Source organism: Macadamia integrifolia, chromosome 5, assembly GCF_013358625.1.
Source record: "Macadamia integrifolia cultivar HAES 741 chromosome 5, SCU_Mint_v3, whole genome shotgun sequence".
Classification (NCBI taxonomy): domain Eukaryota; kingdom Viridiplantae; phylum Streptophyta; class Magnoliopsida; order Proteales; family Proteaceae; genus Macadamia; species Macadamia integrifolia.
Genome location: NC_056561.1, coordinates 3,615,684 through 3,635,403, shown reverse-complemented (window position 1 = coordinate 3,635,403; position 19,720 = coordinate 3,615,684). Strand labels below are relative to the sequence as shown.

General features: G+C 38.4%; 3 protein-coding genes and 1 non-coding gene across 6 annotated transcripts; 3 read left to right on the top strand and 1 right to left on the bottom strand.

The window, feature by feature from the left end:
• The first annotated feature begins 368 nt into the window (after window positions 1-368).
• On the top strand, window positions 369-2,914 carry LOC122079828 (monooxygenase 2-like). The gene is made up of 6 exons (XM_042646576.1): window positions 369-442; window positions 911-1,057; window positions 1,134-1,202; window positions 1,285-1,450; window positions 2,034-2,265; window positions 2,355-2,914. The coding sequence occupies exons 1-6, from the start codon at window positions 369-371 to the stop codon at window positions 2,912-2,914; spliced, it is 1,248 nt and encodes a 415-aa protein (XP_042502510.1).
• Window positions 2,915-3,898: 984 nt separating this feature from the next.
• TRNAE-CUC lies at window positions 3,899-3,971 on the top strand. Its single transcript has one exon. It is a non-coding gene; the product is annotated as a tRNA-Glu (tRNA).
• A 67-nt stretch (window positions 3,972-4,038) lies between these two features.
• Window positions 4,039-9,167, top strand: LOC122078501 (F-box/LRR-repeat protein At4g14103-like). Of its 3 annotated transcripts, XM_042644509.1 has the most exons (6): window positions 4,044-4,173; window positions 6,944-6,965; window positions 7,049-7,466; window positions 7,653-8,053; window positions 8,242-8,403; window positions 8,520-9,167. In XM_042644509.1, exons 2-6 carry the CDS (start codon window positions 6,954-6,956, stop codon window positions 8,937-8,939), a joined length of 1,413 nt encoding a protein of 470 aa, XP_042500443.1. In that variant the 5' UTR covers window positions 4,044-4,173; window positions 6,944-6,953; the 3' UTR covers window positions 8,940-9,167. The 3 variants fall into 3 exon arrangements, with proteins under 3 accessions (XP_042500442.1, XP_042500443.1, XP_042500441.1); XM_042644507.1 differs by having other exon boundaries at window positions 7,049-8,053; XM_042644508.1 differs by having other exon boundaries at window positions 4,039-4,173; window positions 6,944-8,053.
• Window positions 9,168-10,434: 1,267 nt separating this feature from the next.
• On the bottom strand, window positions 10,435-15,675 carry LOC122078702 (protein argonaute 2-like). Its single transcript, XM_042644800.1, has 3 exons — window positions 15,125-15,675; window positions 12,592-13,789; window positions 10,435-12,299 (listed from the first exon to the last, which is right to left on the bottom strand). Exons 1-3 carry the CDS (start codon window positions 15,609-15,611, stop codon window positions 10,823-10,825), a joined length of 3,162 nt encoding a protein of 1,053 aa, XP_042500734.1. The 5' UTR covers window positions 15,612-15,675; the 3' UTR covers window positions 10,435-10,822.
• Between the last annotated feature and the right edge of the window lie 4,045 nt (window positions 15,676-19,720).

Genomic DNA, 19,720 nt, shown 5'->3' with positions numbered 1-19,720 from the left:
ATAAATATAGTAAACCCAATGAAAGGTTAAAAAAAGGAAAAAAATAAAATAAAATTACAAGACAAAGATGCCTACAAGAGGCATTAACCTCGAAAAAAATCAACACAGATTGTTGAAAATTCAAAACTGGAACAACCGACTCACACTAGAAAATTACATGTTTTAGATCTTTGTTATTTATTTTTCCACTTTGGCGGCCCATTTTGTTTATGATGTGGCAATAGAGATGTGTGACTAGTGCTATCATCAATAGGAGATCATAAATGACATAACTGCTGACCTCAATTTCATTCAAATCTTCCTATAAATTTTTCTTTCCATTTGTGAAATCAAATCATTAGTGCAAAAGCTGGATCGAAGCCCTGGAAATGGAGATTGTTGAAGACATTGTCATTGTGGGTGCTGGAATAGCAGGCCTCACTACCTGCCTTGGACTCCACAGGCATGTTCTCTCTCTCTCTCTCTCATATGTTCATTGTGGGTGCTGAAACTTGATGAAATTTTCACCATGTTTTGATAGGATTCTAGTTTTGGATTCTGCAGGCCAATTCAAGAATTACGCCCTTATACGGAAACAGTCTCTCCGTAAAATGGGCGTAAGAATGCGTACATATGATCCTCCCTAGACCAAGCATTGGTAGGTGCCTTGTGCACTGAGTCTATTTCTTAAAGTTTTGGACAGAGGCCAATTCCAAATTCTAGGCATACCTCAATGAACAATTCTTGAGTCCAAGATGCCAATTTTGAAATTCTTGGTAGGATTATAGTTATAGATTTGGCTTTAGCTAGAAGACTAGAATCATAAAATTCCAGAATTGAAATAGACAGAAGAGTTTAACCCATGACCTCCTGAGAGCTTGTAATCTATAGGTATAAGCAAGAAAGAACTACTAACCCCATATTTCTATAGGTTGGGATTGCGAAGCTTGGTTTTAGAATCATGGGACTGTCTGAGGGTCACTGGGTTCTCATTTGTAACATGGACTAATGCTTGGAAGGCCTTGGATGCCCTGGGCATTGGTGATTCCCTCCGGCAACAACATTACAGGATTCAAGGGTAAGAGAACTCAGATATGCCCCCCCTTTCTCTCTTTCTCTAAAATAACATACTGACTAGAAGGAACTTAGTGCAGGTCTGTGACTATTTCTTCAGCTTCAGGACTTCCAGTCTCCCAGTTTTCTTATGATGCTCAAGGGAAACAGTGAGTCTTTTATTACTTATTACTATTTCATCTCTTGCGTGCTTTCTTTGTTGTTTTGAGGAAAATCGGTTTCGGGTTGTAGTGGAGACCATGAAGTTCGCTGTGTGCAAAGGAAGGTACTACTTGAAGCCCTTGCAAATGAATTACCACCAGGCACCATTAGGTTCTCCTCTAATGTTGTTTCCATCGAGGAATCAGGTTATTGGAAACTGGTGCACTTGGAAGATGGATCCATCCTCAAGACTAAGGTAATTAAGTTGTTTTCTTAATTAAAATGTAGAGACTTCTTTAAGTTCAAGCCAATTTACTTGATAGGAATTCTGTTAAGTTTGTCTTGAATTCTTGACCCATTCCTTTAAAGAATTGCCCGCTTGAACATAATTTGGTGGCGCCCTGAATGAGATTTTTTTTTTCCCCTGAGATCTGTCATGAAAGCAAAAGGTTTGGGCCCATACTTGTATGGGGTGTGGGGGCGTAACCCCCATGGTGCGGTTTGACCCGATCAATCATGACCCAATTGATTGACCAGTGACTTAGAGGAGTATATAATGTACTATCGTCTTGTTAAGCAAGCATTGTAATTTTGGAGTTTTTCGAGCAAGGGTTTCTGGGCAAGTTTTCTTATTGCAGCTTGGTGTAGCGATCTCCATTGTAATCTCTCTTCTACAGTAGTGAAACATCTTCTTCTTCGCCTGAGAGTGTAGCACACCACATCGGTCTGTGAACTTCGTTAAATCTGTGCTGTGTGCGAATCTGTCTCTATTTTTCTTCATATTTGTTGGTGTTTGTTCTAATAGATTCCTAGATCACATGCTTGTTCTTGAATTTCAGGTGCTGATAGGATGTGATGGTGTGAACTCAGTGGTGGCACAATGGTTGGGTCTTCAGAGGCCAACCTTCACCAACCGATGGTCTACAAGGGGCTTCCTTGAGTTCCCAGATGGCCATGGCTTTGAGCCCAAATTCTTGCAATTCAATGGAGATGGCTTTAGATCTGGTTTCCTTCCTTGCACCCAAAATTCCATCTACTGGTTTTTTACTTGGACATCATCATCAGACCAATGTAAGCCACCTAAATGTTTTTTCTCATTCTAAGAAAGATAAAATTGATGACTCTTGCATCCTCACATTATTTCAATTGGATGGTTGTAGACAATGATGTAACAAAGAATCTCGCAAAAATGAAGCAGTTTGTGCAGAGCAATCTTGGGAAAGTACCTAAAGAAGTGAAGGATGTAGTAGAAAAGACTAACTTAAAAAGCATCATCTCCTCCCCTTTAAGGTTCAGATGGCCATTTAATGTGTTATGGGGAAATACGTTCAAAGACAATGTTTGTGTAGCTGGTGATGCTCTCCATCCAATGACTCCTGATATTGGTCAAGGTGGATGCTCAGCATTGGAAGATGGTATTGTTCTAGCTAGGTGTCTTGCAGAAGCCTGGTCAACTAAACCAAAAGTTGAAATCAATATGAAATTTGAAGAAGAAGAAGGAGAAGAATACCAGAAGATCAAGAAGGCTTTGGAGAAGTTTGCCAATGAAAGAAAATGGAGGAGCTTTGAGCTCATCAGTACAGCTTATATCGTGGGATTTATACAACAGAGTAATGGGAAAATTATAACCTTCTTGAGAAATAAACTGTTGTCACCCTTCATAGCCAAGTTGTCATTAAAAAAGGCTGACTTTGATTGTGGGAAACTACAATTTTCCTGAATGATTAATTTATTTAGAACCATTTTACCCATGTTAGATGTTTTCAATAAGTGAGTTGTATTTGAAACAAGAGTAAATGTTCAGCTTTCCTCCTTGTGGTGTATGAAGCGTGGATCTTTGATTTCTAGTTGTTTGTTTGTTTCCTAGCATGTCTATGTAGGCTTTGCTATCTCTTCGACTCCTTAGTCCCTTGGGTTTGTCCTTGAGATTTTTGGTGTAGCTTTAGTCCTTAGTATATTCCCCCTCTCCTCTTTTTAATGAAGTTTATATCTAGGGGTGAAAATTTCGCTCTGATAACTCAAACCTGTTCTGGCCCGCTTTAAGCCCGAGCAGGGTTTGAGCCAAGATTTTTGACCCTGAGGGCAGATTAGGGTTGAAAAACCCCAACCCTAGGTCAAGGTTGGGTTGGGCTGAGGCCTTAACCTTGAACTTTTATATTATAATTTAGGGCTCTTATTGGTATTTCATTGTTCTATAATTTTTTAATATATAAGATATGAATGGCAAAAACAAGTCAATCTAGGTTAATCCAACATTGTAGAAGCCAGGGTCAACCTAACCCAACCCTGATAGGGTCAATTAGGGTTGGGGTGGGGTTGGTATGAACCCGGCAGGATTGGGCTTGAACATGAACTCAACAGGATTGGGTTAAATTTTGAAGACCTAGGTTTGGGTTAGGATTTTAAGAAACCCAGCCCAACTCAACCTTGTTTCACCTCTGTTTATATCCTATATAAAAATCCTTTGAATCAAAATTCCAATTAATAGAATTCAAGCATTGGAATTATCAATGCTCTTACCATATAATGTGGCACATGGTCACAGATTTCAAGCTACCACATGATTGACCACATGAATTTTAGTCAGGTTTGCTTGTTTTTTATATATGTTTGGTTGTAAAAAAATTTCTCTTTACCTGTATTATTTGTGGGAGAAAACACAACTTTTAATTATTAATTATTATTTGGTTTCGACTAAGCATATTCCGTTGTAGTCTAGTTGGTTAGGATACTCGGCTCTCACCCGAGAGACCCGGGTTCAAGTCCCGGCAACGGAAATTTCAATTTTTCAGTAAAAAAATTTTCGATTTTTTTTTCCCCCAATAAAAGGTTTCCTTTGGGAAACCTAGCAAAAAAATTTCGATTATTTTCCCGAATTTAGGGTTATTTTTTCCAATCAAAAGGCACCCAAAGGAAACCTTAAATCCCAGTTCTGCATTTTGATAATGGAGTCATTTCGATCGAAAGCATAAACATGAGGTACTATCTGTTTTCCAATTTTATTTTTCACTTCTCTATCTGTTGAACCTGATTTCTTCGCTTATGTTCTTGAATTCTTTCGTGTTTATATCATATGTGAGAGCAGGTTATAATTTCTGTAATATTTTCTTTGTTCGAATTGATTTCAAGACCTAATAAAAAAAAATCTATATCATAGGACAACGTAAGTGGATTTGTATTGAACTCAAAAAAAAAAAGCATGTAGTCTCTGCTCTGTTGAATTCAAATTAATTGCTAGAATCAATTAAAAGAAACCGAAAGAAAGAGAAATTTTGATTTTAGGTTGCATCTTATAATGGAAGAGAAATCCACCATTGATGCTGTGAATCCACATAGTCGAACTGAAAACAGGATTCTGTGTTGCTTAACGTGAAACTTGATGGTTCTATTGATTTTTAGGTAACAATATTGGAACCATGAGTAGCATATTCCAACTAAAAATTAACATATTTATTATTTAATGTTCAGAAGAATCCTACTGAACATAAGCTATAAGGATGTGACCCAACTACTAAAAGGCAATCAAACTTGTCTACTTGTACGATTCGGAAGCTAATAGAAAATTGAAATCCAGAGCTGGTTTGCCTCTAATCATTTACTTATCTATTCTTATGACCTAGATCTTGTACATCTGAATCTGTTTTCCTCAACTGTTTGGGACTTTCTGTTTTTCATTGCATCTGATTCCTATTACTTAATCCGTTCCTGCTGAACCCTAGATGCACAGTTCTTTTGGTATTCACCCATATAGTTGATAAAGTTACACTTATTTCTAATTTATTTTGGCAGAGTTGGTATAGTTCTACCTGCTATGTATTTGATAAGTTACTATTCCGCTAGGCTCATCACCAACGATGTCTGGCCTACATCATGGAGCATTTTCATGGTTAGTGTGACCCTAGCTTTCGAAGTACACTTGGCATCATCTCAGTGCTAAGGGATAGAACTTAATAAAGGCAAATGAGAATGATAAAATTGGTAAACTAAAAGTTGTATTGCCTTATGCCGTTTGGGTTTCTTTTAAAATTTTAGGTGGTTTGAACAAAACACTTAACGGGAGGCAATTAATGCTTTAAGCAGAAAAAAGGTATTAAATGCAATTGCAGGTGAACCCAAAATTTGTAAGTTGACAGGCTGAGATGATCGACTTGCTGATCCCTAACCAAACACGATTTCAGGTTTGAAAGACCTATAGTAGTGCTATGTATCCATAAATTATAACTTGAGTTGGAATCTTCTACCTAGAGATTCCAGGTAGTACAATGAAAGGTATCCTAATTCCTAATACATAAGAACCTTCCTGAAATCAATTGTTCAAACCAAATATTGTTAAGTTTGTCTCGAATTCTTGACCCATTTTGAAGATTGACCCGCTCCGACATATTTTGGTGGCGACTCGAATGGGAGGTTTTCTGAGATCTGTGATGGAAGCAGCGGCCGGATTGACTGCGACCCGATGGGTCGACCTGTGACTTAGAGTATATAATGTACTATCGTCTTGTCGAGCATGGTCATTGCAATTTGGAGGTTTTTCGAGCTAGGGTTTTAGGGTGAGTTTTCTCGCCGTTGCTTGGGTGTAATCTCTCTTCTGCATAGTGAAACATCTTCTTCTTCACCCGAGGACGTAGCACACGACACCGGTGTGTGAACCTTGTTAAATCTCTGTGTTGTGCGGATCTATTGTTTGTTTATGTTCGCATTTTTCTTTGTGTTTGCTCTAAAAAATATCATTAGCTGCAAGTTCTTGGAAACAAAGTGTACTAGTAACTATAGCATGAAAAAGATAGAGCAATAGAAAAAGGCTATGCCCTAGAGTGAAAACAACCTCTGTCTCCAATAATAACCAAAACTTTCAAACAAAATAGGCAACACAACTGAGAGAGAGATAAAAAGAAAGCGTAAAAGTTTTTTTTTTTTTTTTTTGGGGGTTGAGTGGGAAGAAGTAACATAAGAAAAGGATCATGGTGTAGAAACGCAACTCTAAGACGATGCAGAAGATAATAGAAAAACAGAACAAACAATACACACAGATTTACGAAGTTCAGCAAGGTTGCCTATGTCCCTGGTGAGATGAGATCCTGCTTCACTACCAATGGGGAATAGGGTTACAGCGCTCGTCCTCACACCTCTCAGTATTGCTTGCATTACAGAGAAAGAAACCCTCGCTACAAATATATAGCGAAAAAAACCCTAATGGAGAATAGGGACCACCGTCCTGCCTGTTGAGGCGCTGCACCAATACTCCCTGGATTAAACTACGACAGAATACAAGACATCATACACCAACACATGGCATAGTGCAAGTCCTACTTTCGCAGGGACCCAGAAGGCGACAATTTGGATTGGTCCTAATCTTTGGCATTTTCTGCACCAAGTGCACACCGCCAGATTCAAATCCACACATATTTTCAGCTCTTCTGGGTGTAGTGTGACTCTTATTCAAGTAGAGTTTGTTGTTGTCAGTTCTAAAACTGTGGTTCTTGACTTGTTGGACTCTCAAGTCGAGTTTATTGTCCAAAATTGTTGTTTCTGATGTCCTTGCCACTTGTTCACTGAAACATTCAAGTGTTGGAACACATGCTTTACATTTGAGGTATAAATATATTTAACTGGTGACATGCTTTTGTTGTTATGATGGTCTGAAAGTGGTTGCTTACCATGATGATGCCTATTACTGAAAGCATTTTATATTGTGCATGATCAAGTATCTGCATGATCTAAGCCTTGTTATTCTATTTGTCCTTTACAGGCACTGACCTATGTCCACTCTGGTAAATGCACTTCCAGCCTGTCTATTACTATCTCAAAACATCACCATTTTTATTTACTGAACTCAGAAGTTGAAATCTATCAGGCAGTTGTCTGTTGGAAATTCCAGCAAAAAATGGGAGTTGGGGACCAAGTGGAGGTGGGAGCTAAAATTCAAAAGTCATCTGGGAAAAAAGAGATGGGCAGAAACTATGATAGAATAAGTGATCTACCTGATCCAGTTCTTCAGCACATCCTTTCCTTCCTACCTACCAAGTATGCAGTGAGTACTAGCATATTATCAAGGAGATGGCAATCCTTGTGGACCTATGTTGACAAGCTAAACTTTGAAGATGACCTGTTTTATTCAATACAAATGGATGAAGATCTAATGTTTAAGTTCATGGATTTTGTGGATAATGTCCTGGTTGTTAACAATATGTTAAATATAGAGAAGCTCCGTCTTTTGGGTGGTGATTGTAATGCAGATCGCATTGATTCATGGATCCAGGCTGCAATAAAACGTGAGATCAAAGAGCTTGATATGTTCATCTGTCCTAAGGTTCCTTTTGAGTTTCCTAGTTGCTTATTTAGTTGCGAGTCATTAACAGTGTTGAAAATCAATTTGGCATGTTCTGATCTCAAGCTCCCAACTTCAATTTTTCTTCCTAACCTTAAAACCATGCGTCTTGATTGTGTTATATTTTCAGATGAAAATTTGACCCATAATTTCTTTCGTAACTGTCCGACCTTGGAAAACTTGATCATGAAAAAATGTGGATTGCGGGATCTTAAGGTCCTCCACATTTCTGCTCCTAGACTGAAATTCTTGACAGTTGAATGTGGTTGTGGTGGACAAAAAAGTTTAAGTCACTGTGAGATCAAGGTTTCAACCAGAGATCTTGTATCACTTAGGTACTATGATGGTGTTGCCATTGGCTATTCATTGGAGAATCCACACTTGGTTGATGCATGTATTCGCTTGTGGCCTACTCGCCATTCACTGAGGGTATTCTGGAACACAGTAGGTTACAGTGCAATTAATCTTCTTAAAGGGGTTTCTCATGCAAAAGTTCTGAAGTTGTCTGGTAGGAACAGCAACACCATTGAGGTACTTTTTCTGCTCCTCTTTCTTTTCATATGATAGTATTTTTCAAGGATACCAAGTTATCCGTCTGCATATTTTAATGTTTCTTCTCTTATAAACCACTTCTTAGAGAAGGTTCTAGCAATTAGAGCAGGTGTATTGCTTTTGTTTTGTTTGATTACTATGGTGTTAATCTTTCCCCCTCTTTGCAGATTCTTTCTCCAGTGCATGATTTGTTGGATCATCTGCCTACCTTTTACAATCTCAGATCTTTGAAGCTGACCGCGGGGTGTTGCACAAGGCATCTTTCAGTTATAGTCTGCTTGCTCCAAAGTGCTCCTAATCTTGAATACCTCAAAGTAAAAATTGATGAGGTAAATCAAAATATAAGAATCTAATTATTTTAGTTAGCCATTAATATAAGTATTACATAGGTTGTGCTATTTATGAATTGAATACTGAGTTTAATCTGTCACTGAGGCATGTGCAGGAAAAGTCCAAAGGTCGGGAATGTTGGGAACCAGAGAAATTGGGTATCAATTTTCTCTGTGATCATCTCAAGGTGATTGACATCAAGGGGTTTGGGGGAAGGGAGAACGAACTGGAGCTAGTGAAATTTTTGCTAGAAAATTCCAAGAGTTTGGAGAAGATAATGCTTGTTGCTTCTGTAGGATTGTCCGATGACTCTTGGAAGCAACTAGAGGCTAAACGAAAGCTTCTAACGTTCCCGCGAGCATCAGATTTTTGTGAAATTGAGTTCAAAACCTTGACGCGTGAACTTGATTACACTGAGCTGCCTATTTGTGAGTATGGTTTGTATGGTCGGCAGATGAAGAATTCCTTTTTAATGCCTCTAATGAGAAAGCCTTTCCTGTATGACTTGGATGAATGGCGCCCGTTGCCCAGGTAGCATGGTACTGATTCGCAGACTTGTTTTGATTTACAGTAGTGCATTAATAGCAACATCGTCGGTGCTATATCTTCCTTAATGGAAGCACTAGCTGCTTAGATGGGACTGCAAATAGATTATTTTTTAAGAGTGATCTGTTAGAAATGCCAATGCTTTTTTCAAAATCAAATTGTATCAACATGGACATAACCCTATTTCTGTATGGCTGGAACAGGAAATTGAAGCTCATATATTTGAAATTGTATAACATATTATTCTAATGGGAAAAAGAAGGCTGCCAGGCTGCTTGGTGCCCACACCCTGACATAAGAAGGGACCGCTCGTGAATGAAAAGTCACACCCCTGTTGGATGTCTTACACTGGGTAGGGGCCTCATAGCCTGGCACGATCCTCCTCCCCTTTCTTATATGTTTACAACAACAACAACAACAACAAAGCCTTGTCCCAACTTAATAGGTCGGTTATATGGATCCAAAGAAAACCAAAGGAAGAAAAAATAAAAGGCGTTAAAGGGGGCAGATTGATAACCACTAACAAAGTAGAACACAGTTAAAGCGGGTTTGCTACTTGAATCTTAGCCCTTCAATCTGCTCTATTTGAAACCATTCTTGGGACAAGGCCTAACTTGTGCATATCTTTCCTCACAACTTGTTCTATGGTCATTTTAGGCCTGTCTCTAGCCCTTTTGGATCCTTCTATTTGAATTAAGTCACTCCTTACGGGAGCATCAAATGGCATTTGCTGAACATGCCCGAACCACCTCAAACAGTGTTCTCGAAGCTTGTCAGGAATTGGGGCAACCCTTAAGTCCGCTCTAATTTGATCGTTCATAACTTTATCTCTTCTAGTTTTCCCGCACATCCATCTTAGTATTCTCATTTCTGCCACCCCTAGCTTATCAATGTGCTGCTTCTAAACGGCTCAACATTCTGACCTGTACATCATAACCGGGTGCACGACGGTTCGATAAAATTTTTCCATCAGTTTTATCGGGATGCGTTTGTCACACAAGACTCCAGATGCATCCATCCACTTCATCCATCCCACCTTAATTCTATGTGATACGTCATCCTCTATATCGCTTTCTTTATTAATGATAGATCCCAAATATCTGAAATAGTTACTTTGCTTAACCCCTCTTCCTTCAGTAATCACTTCTTCATTATCTCACGTGGAGTGTCTAAAGTTACACATCACATATTCTGTATTTGATCTGCCTAAGGCCTCTTGTTTCCAACTCAGATCTCCTTTCTTATGTATGTTTATTGGGGAAAAAAGCTGCTTGGTTGTGCCACCTGTGCACAAACATTGGGGCACATTCATAGGAGCCTCTAAACACATCTGAAAAACATCATTGGCACTTGGAAGGATTATTGTTGATGATAAATGTAACCAATTATTTTTTATTGAACGGTAAGTTTGGCCACTGTGGAAGCCCAAGTCGTTGGAGAGGAAGAAGCATTACCATACTGTTTCCATAAAAAAAATAAATAAATAAAACAAACAAACAAAGCAAGCATCATATTATTCATATATCATAACCAGAACCTGTTGGATTACACAAACTTGTAAACCACCAAACTCAAAGCAAACACCACAACCACTGAGGAAAAAATAAAAAAAAGATGGAAGTCTCAGTTCACACAACAGAAACTTCCACTCCTAACTATTACACTCTCACCTTGAATACTGAACCCTGAAGACTTGATGTTTTTAGCTTATTAAACCATCTGAAGGAAAGAAAGTAACATTACTGTAAACTGGAACCCCAGTGATTCAAACCAGAACTCTTAGATTCACGCACAAACTCCTCAACTATGCATGGCCATATAGACAAGGAGATTGAACCTGATTACCTGTGGACTGCGTCCATTCGTAGACCTTTAGCAGAAGAACATGACGTTCTCCAGGTCACTGTGCAACTTGAAGACCTTTTGATCAAATTGCGGTGAAAAAGATGATGATGAACATGAAGATGATGAAGTAACAGAATCAGCCTCCCAGGCTACATAGTACTGTCGCACCCTAAATGCCAGAATATCAGCATAATAAGCAGGTGGAACCAATGAGACAGGTTTTGTGGATCGAGCAAAGGTGTAGCATAGGTTGTTTATCATCTGCTGCAACTCATCTGAAGTGAACTTGTGCTCATCCCAAAGGCAATAGTAATGAGTTGGCTTGCTTGTTCCTAACAGCCCATAGTGGCTACAAAGGTAGAAGTCATCTTCCCAAGGGTGCACAATGGTTGTATCCACAACCGTCCCTGGGAAAACATTACCACCACGGGCTCCTTGATTGTCATCCATGGGGAAGAGACGAGTTTGGTGCCGTTTCTGTGCAGTCACAAGTGTGATGGTTGGGGAATACCCGTCACATTGAATTGCCCTCTTGAGATCCATTAATTCTTCATTCAAAACCATATCAAACTGGCTATCGCTGACCCCATCACGGAACACTATGACTTTCTTTGGCTTGACTTTGTTGAGCTCGGCATATTTCTTGATTAGCTCCAAACACATCTCCCCAAATTCTTTGATCTTCTCAGTTCGATGCTGTTGAAGACGATACTGGGCAACATAGTTGTTTGCAGCAGGCCAATTTACAGTCCCAACAACAGCTGCAACAGACGGGCTTGATGCATTTCCAGGACTTGGATGATTGACATCAGCTCCAATGAACATCACATGTTCATGACCTTCAAGATGGGGAAGACGGTCAAAGAGCTCAAAGTTGCTGCCTCCAAGCTTTGCATTGATCTTGAGGGCAAGGTTTGCCAGGTACTGGTCCAATTTTTTCTCCTTTTTCTCAGTAGGTAGGTGCTTGTCTTTACTCATGTTGTAGTTGTTGCTCAAACAACATTGTGTCATGATGCCAATCTCTGTCTCACAAATCCACTTGAGAGCATTATAACCTGAATTTCTGTCTATCATTGGACAAACAAGAAGCTGCAACTGGTGATGTGCCTTATCATAGACATTATTAAGGCGCTTACGAAGCATCTCAGTATCAGAGAGCTCACGCATATCAGAAAACTCATGGAAGAGTGGAGTCTTCATGCCTATCCCGAGTTTTCTGCACCGCATCATTAATTGTTGTACAAACTCATCATAGACCAAAGAGTTCTGCTTGAACCTTTGATCATGTGAAGAGAAGTCAAGGACCGCCCACCTGTCAATGCTTTTGCCACCCAAGACAGTTCTGTCAAGAAGGTTCCACTGGCAATCTTCCCTGTTTTGAGTGAATCTTCGTGCCCTCCCACCGGTATCACCAAGTTTCAGATCAGGTGCTCTGATTACACGACCAATCACTTGTGTCATCTCTGTGCTGGCTTCAATTTCAAAGTTGTGAATTGTTTCTCCTCTGTCGAAATTAATGTAATAAGTAATAACAATCAATCAGGAATAGCATTAAAGTTTGAACAAAATAAAAATGCATTTTCATTCAAAAAAACAAATTGAAAGAGATCAAAGCCCAAAGAACAGTAAATCACAAAACCAATGGGTAGAAAAAAAAAATGCAGTATTGAAAGGAATCAACATTTTGAACAATGTGCTATAGAGGCAATTTCAACAAAAAGAAGCACAAAACAAATCCACATGCAATCAAAAAAAAAAAAAAAAAAAAAGCACAGTTATAGTTCTAGCATACGTACCCAAGAGGCCCATCTCTTGCTCGAACCATGTCATATATAATCTTCTTTCTTTCCCAAGGCTTCAGCAGGGATATGTCCTTCAATTTTGCTGCAAGATTCTTGCCCAGTTGATCCTTTGGATATATCTGCCCCTCTACCAACACACAGAACTCCATAGGTACAGCATTTGAATGAATATTCTTTCCCAAATCCAAGCAAGGTAGATTTTTGAATTTGATCTCCTTGTTGTATTTGTTTCTGAAATAGTCCAGTAGTCGAACCTCCTGAGGTGGATTGATGCCATCTCGGTCCTCGAGTGAGAAAGTCAGATCGTTTGCCGTTGGACCTGTTAATCCTTTGATTATAAAGGTTTGCTTTGTTTCCCTGTGAGTCACTGTCACTTTCAAACCTTTCAATTCCCTCTTAGCATCACGCCTCAACTGGTTATCAATACGATCAGTACGGAACCCAGCCATGCGCTGTTGGAGGAATTCTAGAACTGCAACTGGCTTCCGAAATGGTTGAACAGAGTAATCCACACATACAGCTGGCCCCTGGGAAGTGAGCTTCAAGTTCTGCTGAAAGCCCCTGCTAGCAACAACACCACAACCAAGATCATCATTCCTTTGGTAACTCTTGGAGTAGAAGCCCTGGCGAACTTGAAGACGATGCTTCTTTGCGTTCTCTTTCATGACAAGGTCCAGGCCCTGTAAGATTTCACGGGGGATACGTGGGAGTGCTCCATTTAAGTAGGCCATCAAGTTTCCAAGCTCTAGCTTCTTCACTAACTGTATAGTGAATTTATATGACTTGACAGTCTCACCCTTTGGCACATCCACCTTATACTTTCCAATGGGTAGTTTCACTGCACTTACGATGATCTTCCCCCCATCATAAGCAATCATGGATCGAGGAAACTCATTTGGTTTATCAGAGAATATTTTGTTCATTACGAAACGAATTTCCGAATTTGAAACTCGAGAAGGTCCACCATGCTTGGGAGGCATCTCTGGCTCAACATCAATGCTGTATTGCAGCAAAGTCATATGTTGATTGAACTTGATGGAGAAATGATTAACAAGAAGGTGAACCTCTCGGATACAAGATGTTCCACCATTATCAGGTCGTCTAATGGGGACAATATTCCCTGATTCCAGAGGTGGTGATGGTGCTATCGGACATGAAATCTCAAGAGCTCGTAACTCCAAAATTGGTGGATCTGTCGAGTGAGGTTCCAAAAATTGAAAAGGAAATTAGTCAAGCTGCTAGAACTTAAGAGTAAACGAATTAATGAGCAACTGTTCCAAAATACAAATTTGTTTCATTGTCATATCCAATAAGAAACATATTTCATACACACTAAAATCAAAATTTATGTCATGTTTCTTCAGCAAGAGATTAAAAGAAAGAAAAGGGGAAAAAGGTTATAGGAAAAAAATAAAAGAAGAGCTGTAACAAGTGAAACTTCCTCATTACTGTGTGGTTGTGGCATAGAAAAGAAAAGTTATAAAAAAGCAAAATTTTCTTGCAAGAAAGGTTCACAAAAATCATCATTCTAGTGGAAAAACTTCAATCACTGTAGAGATAAAACTAGGGGACCCAAGACAATTTAAAAAAACTAAGACAAACATCTAATTCTTGCCAAACAAACACCCACAAGATTCTTTTTTTCTTGCCAAACTTCTCTTTTCTTTCATTCTCTTGCAGTGTTTGTGATCTGTTAAAATATTTAAACATGTCATTATCCCAGATGGAAAAGAAGCTTAAAAATTTGAATGTCAAATTGCTGGAAATCAACCCTTGCAGCAAACTACATGATATTAAAATAAAAAAAAAAAAAAAAAAAAAAAAAAAAAAAGCGCAACCTAGTGCACCCTCTTGCTACTGCAGGGTCTGGGAGAGGCAAGTGTACGCAGCATTACCCCCTGATTCGCAGAAGAGGCTGTTACCAACACATAGAACTCCATTGGAGAATTGTGTTGTACTCTCTTGAGTTTTGATGCACTATTTGCATCACCAATTATTCTCCAATTCTTAGGCCCAAAAGAGAGAGAGAATTTTAAATTCCGGTGTCTCCAGAATTGCTGTCTTTTATGCCTTAGAATTGGAGCATCAAGTTAAAGGCCAATTCTCAATTCTGGAATAATTCTAAGTATTGGAGCCAAACATGTACATCATATGCCAATTCTAATTCTGAAACAAAATAAAAAAATTAGAATTGGAACCAAATGTGCACTAAATGAAGATTATGGAAGGAGTATTCTACAGAGATATTCTCATATATAAGCTGCATACAAGAGGAAACCATTTTCATAAATGAATATAAGTTGAAAATCAATTAATGCAGTTCTCCTGATCAATCACAACCCATGCAAAAAGGATTTTGTAACTTATCATAGATGGGTCACCAATAATCAACCCATTCATTAGACAAAAGCATTGCATGAGAGAAAGAACAGAAAAAATCTCTCTTACAAGTTTAACCCCCCCAAACGAAAATGACAGGCTAAGTAAGAGGAATAGAAAATCATCAAACACTAAATAGAATTCTTACCAGAGGCAGAGGCAGAGGCAGAGGCAGAGGCAGAGCCAGAGCTCATAGAACCACCAGGAACATAATCGGCCTTCCATGCGCCTCCACCACGTCCAGAACCATTAGAACCATTGGAGCCACCACCTCCACTGCGACCTCCTCTACTACTGCCCCATGGTAAACCCACCCAAGCCGAAGCCGGCCTAGTGGGTTCTGCAAATTGACCCTGATTCAAACTGGGTCCTTGCCTTAAAGCCCGATCATTGCCTGAAATTGGCCTTCTGGGTTCGCCGGACTGACCCTGATACGCAGCGGGTCCTTGCCTGAAACTCCAATCCTGGCCGGAAACTGGTCGATATCCCCTCTGCTGACCCTGGAAACTCTGGTAGTTCGAAGGATTTGAACTGTCACCGTAATGCTGATCACGGTTTTGTCCTCTCCATCTCCCTCCACCTCCAGAGTTCCTTCCTCCACCTCTCCCCCCTCTACCTCTTCCATAGTTCTCCATTGAAGCAAGACACTTAAGTATTGGCGCCAAAATGTGGTAGTTAAAACTTAAAACTGTTGAAAGAGAGAACTCAATAGCTTTGATGAAGCTGAAACAAATGAGAGTGGTGGGTATTTATAGATTAAAAATTGTATGCTTGGATTATGAAATTATGGTTTTACCCTTATGCTTGCTGCCCACGCATTCTACATTACGTATGAGTACGTTCAAAGAGATTCCAATCAGAAGATAATGGTTTGATCCTGGTGATCAAGGTTGTGGTCCCCATCTAAGGTGGACTCCTATTGACCAAGTAGTCAGAAGTGAGAAACTTCCAGAGTACACTCGAGAAATCCAAGGGAGATTTTTCTAAATTCAGGGGAGCAGTTACTTCACTATTGTAGCAATTGTATTGTACTGGTCCTCCTTACCTTGGAACCGTTGGATGGGACTGCCAGAATAAGAGGATTCTGATCAGAGGATTGTTTGTCACGTGGTCAATGATCTAATTGTGGGACCATCTTCAGGTAAAACACCAGGAGTGTAAGAGATTATGGAGCATTAGGGTTTGTCTGTGTTTATATGGTTCTGATGCGGGTAGGTTGATTATGTAGGTCCCAAGAGATTCCAATCAGACGATTGTAGTTATAAGACTGGCAATGAATGGTTGTTGGGCCCACTTCAGGTCGACCCCAGAAGACCCAAGTTGATAGAACTCTCCAGAGAACACTGGAGATTGGAGAATACCGACCGAGAAAGCTACTTGTTTCCCAAGTTTGTTAAAAAAACAATAAGCTTGTTTGCCAAGAAAGCTTTTAATTTTCCATAGATTTTATAGATATTGTGGGGATATTTTTATAGAGTTAGTTTTAGTATGCAAAGAATAATGGTGACAGTATGATGGTGACATAAAACAGACTCTGAACAGCTTTTAAGAATCTTGAAACTGAAAGCATTAATGATTACCATATGGATTGGTCCCCAAACAAGTTTCTGTGAAGTTCCACGTGGATAAGTTGTGGGAAATTAAAGAAGCTTATACTACATGGAAGAAAGAAGGAGAGGTAGCATGACCTTTACATTTGGACACAGTGAGGTGTGAAAGAATCACCCCTCACCGAACAAGAATAAAAATTTATCATTATTGATGTTTTCACGTATACCCCTTTAGTCCCATTGATCCTGTGTTATTGTGTGAAATAACATGAAATCTTCGCAAAGAATTTTTATGCCTTTTTAGGATTGACACGTTTGCCTTTGTAGTTCTTGACAAAATGCCCTTCTTTATTGTACTTAAAGCATTCAGATTTCCAGATTTCTCTTTTTTATTTTCCATTTATCCTTAGTCTAGATTTCCTCCATTACCTTCTGGAAGTCCTTTTAGAAGAGTACTTCCTTCTTGATTTTGATTTTGATTTTTTTTTTTGGTGGTTACCATACGTCTTATTCCAAATTGATCGCATATACCACCTTTTCTGAACCTTTCCAACTTGAGTGAGAACTCAATCCAGATCATCCCATGACTGAATAATGGAAATGGAAGAAAAGGTCGACTTGTCAATCTTCTTAGCTGGGCAAATGACTTTGCTCAGCTAGAAGGACAGGTAAACCTTGACCACAAGATCAATCCTTTCGTCCTTCTGTTGAATTATTTGACGATGAAAGGATGGAATAATCCTAGGATACCCTGCCCGTATAAGAGAGATCGGAATAGGTAGCAAGTCTAAGCGACGACGGTCACCTCCGTATGCAATCATTAAACAGGATGAACACTGTTTAAGGTAAAGCGCTATGATAAGAAAAACAAGTTTTGACTCAAAGTGAATCAAGTAAAATAACATGAAACCTAATCAATAATCATTAAAGTTGTACTAAGTCCAAGTCAATTTGAGTTTTTATTGACTCGGTGTTTTTTCTTTAGTCGGGAAATTCATCAGTATATGTTTTATTTATTGGACATATATTATTGATAGACCATTAGTTTGGGGATCTAGTTCTTCTCCAACTATTTGGGCGTCCAATTTCCCTCCAACCATCATCCAATGACTTGAAGGGCTTGAACAAGTCGGAATGCATGTCAAACTCCTCCCAAAAGTTGGATGAGTGGTTGGAGGGTCACTAGTGTTGAAGGGGATCTTTATCCGTAGTTTGGTCTACACTAAACAAAACCCTAGAATTTTTTTCTTGTCTTCAATATTAGTCTCTTTTTATTTTTTTTCTTCTCGCTTGTAAATCAATTATAGCCTTAGTCATTTCTCACTCTGAGAAGGAGAATAAGCATTAAGGAAGATATTGAAAGAAAAAAAAAAAATCATCCAACTCACAAGATTTTGAAATAGACGAATCTGAGTAAAAAACTTAGTTTAAATGCACACATGAAACATTTATCATGAGGGTTTTATTGCTGGAAAGATACTAAAACCCTATAGGGGTTTGTGAAACCCTTGGATGGAGGGACCAATTCCACATTCTGATAAAAAAAAAAAAAATCTTTGTCCAATATTATATCACATAAAGCGGTTAAATCTTGGATCCTTAAATCTAAAAACATGGTGACTTTAAGGAAAAATATCTTTCTTGTCATGATCTATCTCACATATTTAGTCATGAGGTTTATATTGACACTCTCAAATAATTTATGGGTATTTTCGTAAAAAAAATTGTTGCACACTCTCTCATTAGTGTTGTTTCTCACTTTGGCATCATGAGAAACCTTTGCTTTAAATTAATTTGAAATCTGAAACATACACTTGAAACTTTAACCATGAAAATCTTGAAACTTTTTTTGATGAAAGTAAAACTTATATTAACCAAGAGAATTTGTCAAGTCATCAAGAACACCATCAGAAAAATAAAGTACCCCTACTAGCCCTATTAGCTAAATCCCAAAAACACATCATAGTTTGACTAGAGTCCATACTTTTATAAACAAATTTCATAGATCTAAACTTAGTAAAAAGTTCCCCAAAGGTCTCAATTGATTGGAGTGGCCAAGAAGATCCAGTAGAAGGTTGAGGAATAAGGTGAAGTAAGCTTCTGCATGAAAACCAAACTTCACTAATATTCCAGCCCTTAGACTCTACCATGGTCAGCCCTTGAAGAATTCCAACAGCCTTAGTCTCCTCTATAGTTGTAGTTGATGAAGTTTCTATTCGAATAATCTTGATTGACCTTGAAAACATATGCCAAAAATCTAACCAGATTTTTTTCTTTCCAAAAAATTAGTAAAACCAACACAAACTAAGATGCGATAGTTCAGAAAAGGCGGAGGCAAATATAGCCCTATGATGTTTGCTGGTGCATATGTAATTAAGTAATCAAAAGCAACAAAATCAGTATGCTGGATTAACTTTAAATAAAAAATACATAGATTAATATTATGTAAGATATTTTCAGGTTGGAATGACTTTGTTTTTTTTGCTAGGATGTTATTTTTGTGGTTCCATATAAAGTACATAGTTATGGCCATGATACAAAATATCCATTGCTTCTCATTCTTGGATAAATTAGCATGTAAAAAATATATATATATATATATATATATCATACTATTATATAAAAGCACGAAGTGGCAAATCTTTCACTTGACAATATTGTCATTCCTTCTTCATTATCTCTTATTTCAATTATTTTTTAATTTTTTAATTTATTGGTACCTTGAATATTGTTATATTTTTATAATACTTAAATACTATAATTTCTCTCTCTCCTCTTCTACTTTCACACGATTTTGGCATTACCCACTTTCTTATTTTTATTATAACTCTTTTTAAAACTCTTTCTGCTCCCACTCTCACAAGATTTGATGCACTTTCCTTTTTTAATTAAAACTCTTTATTTCTTATTTTTACTAAAACTCTTTCTCTCTTTCATTTTTTTTTTTCCCCCTAAAACTCTCTCCCTTCCACTCTCACACGTTCGTCTCTCTCTCTCTCTCTCTCTCTCTCTCTCTCTCTCTCTCTCTCTCTCTCTCTCAAAGCTCCTAAAAAGCTTTGATAAGGAACATGTATTTTTAGTATAAGAAAAAAGATTGGGGAAGAGTAAGGTTAGACGGTACTAGCTTGAAAGCGTTCTATTTATCTCTTGGAAACTCTAACTTACCATGGTAGACTTCTATATTTTATGTCTTT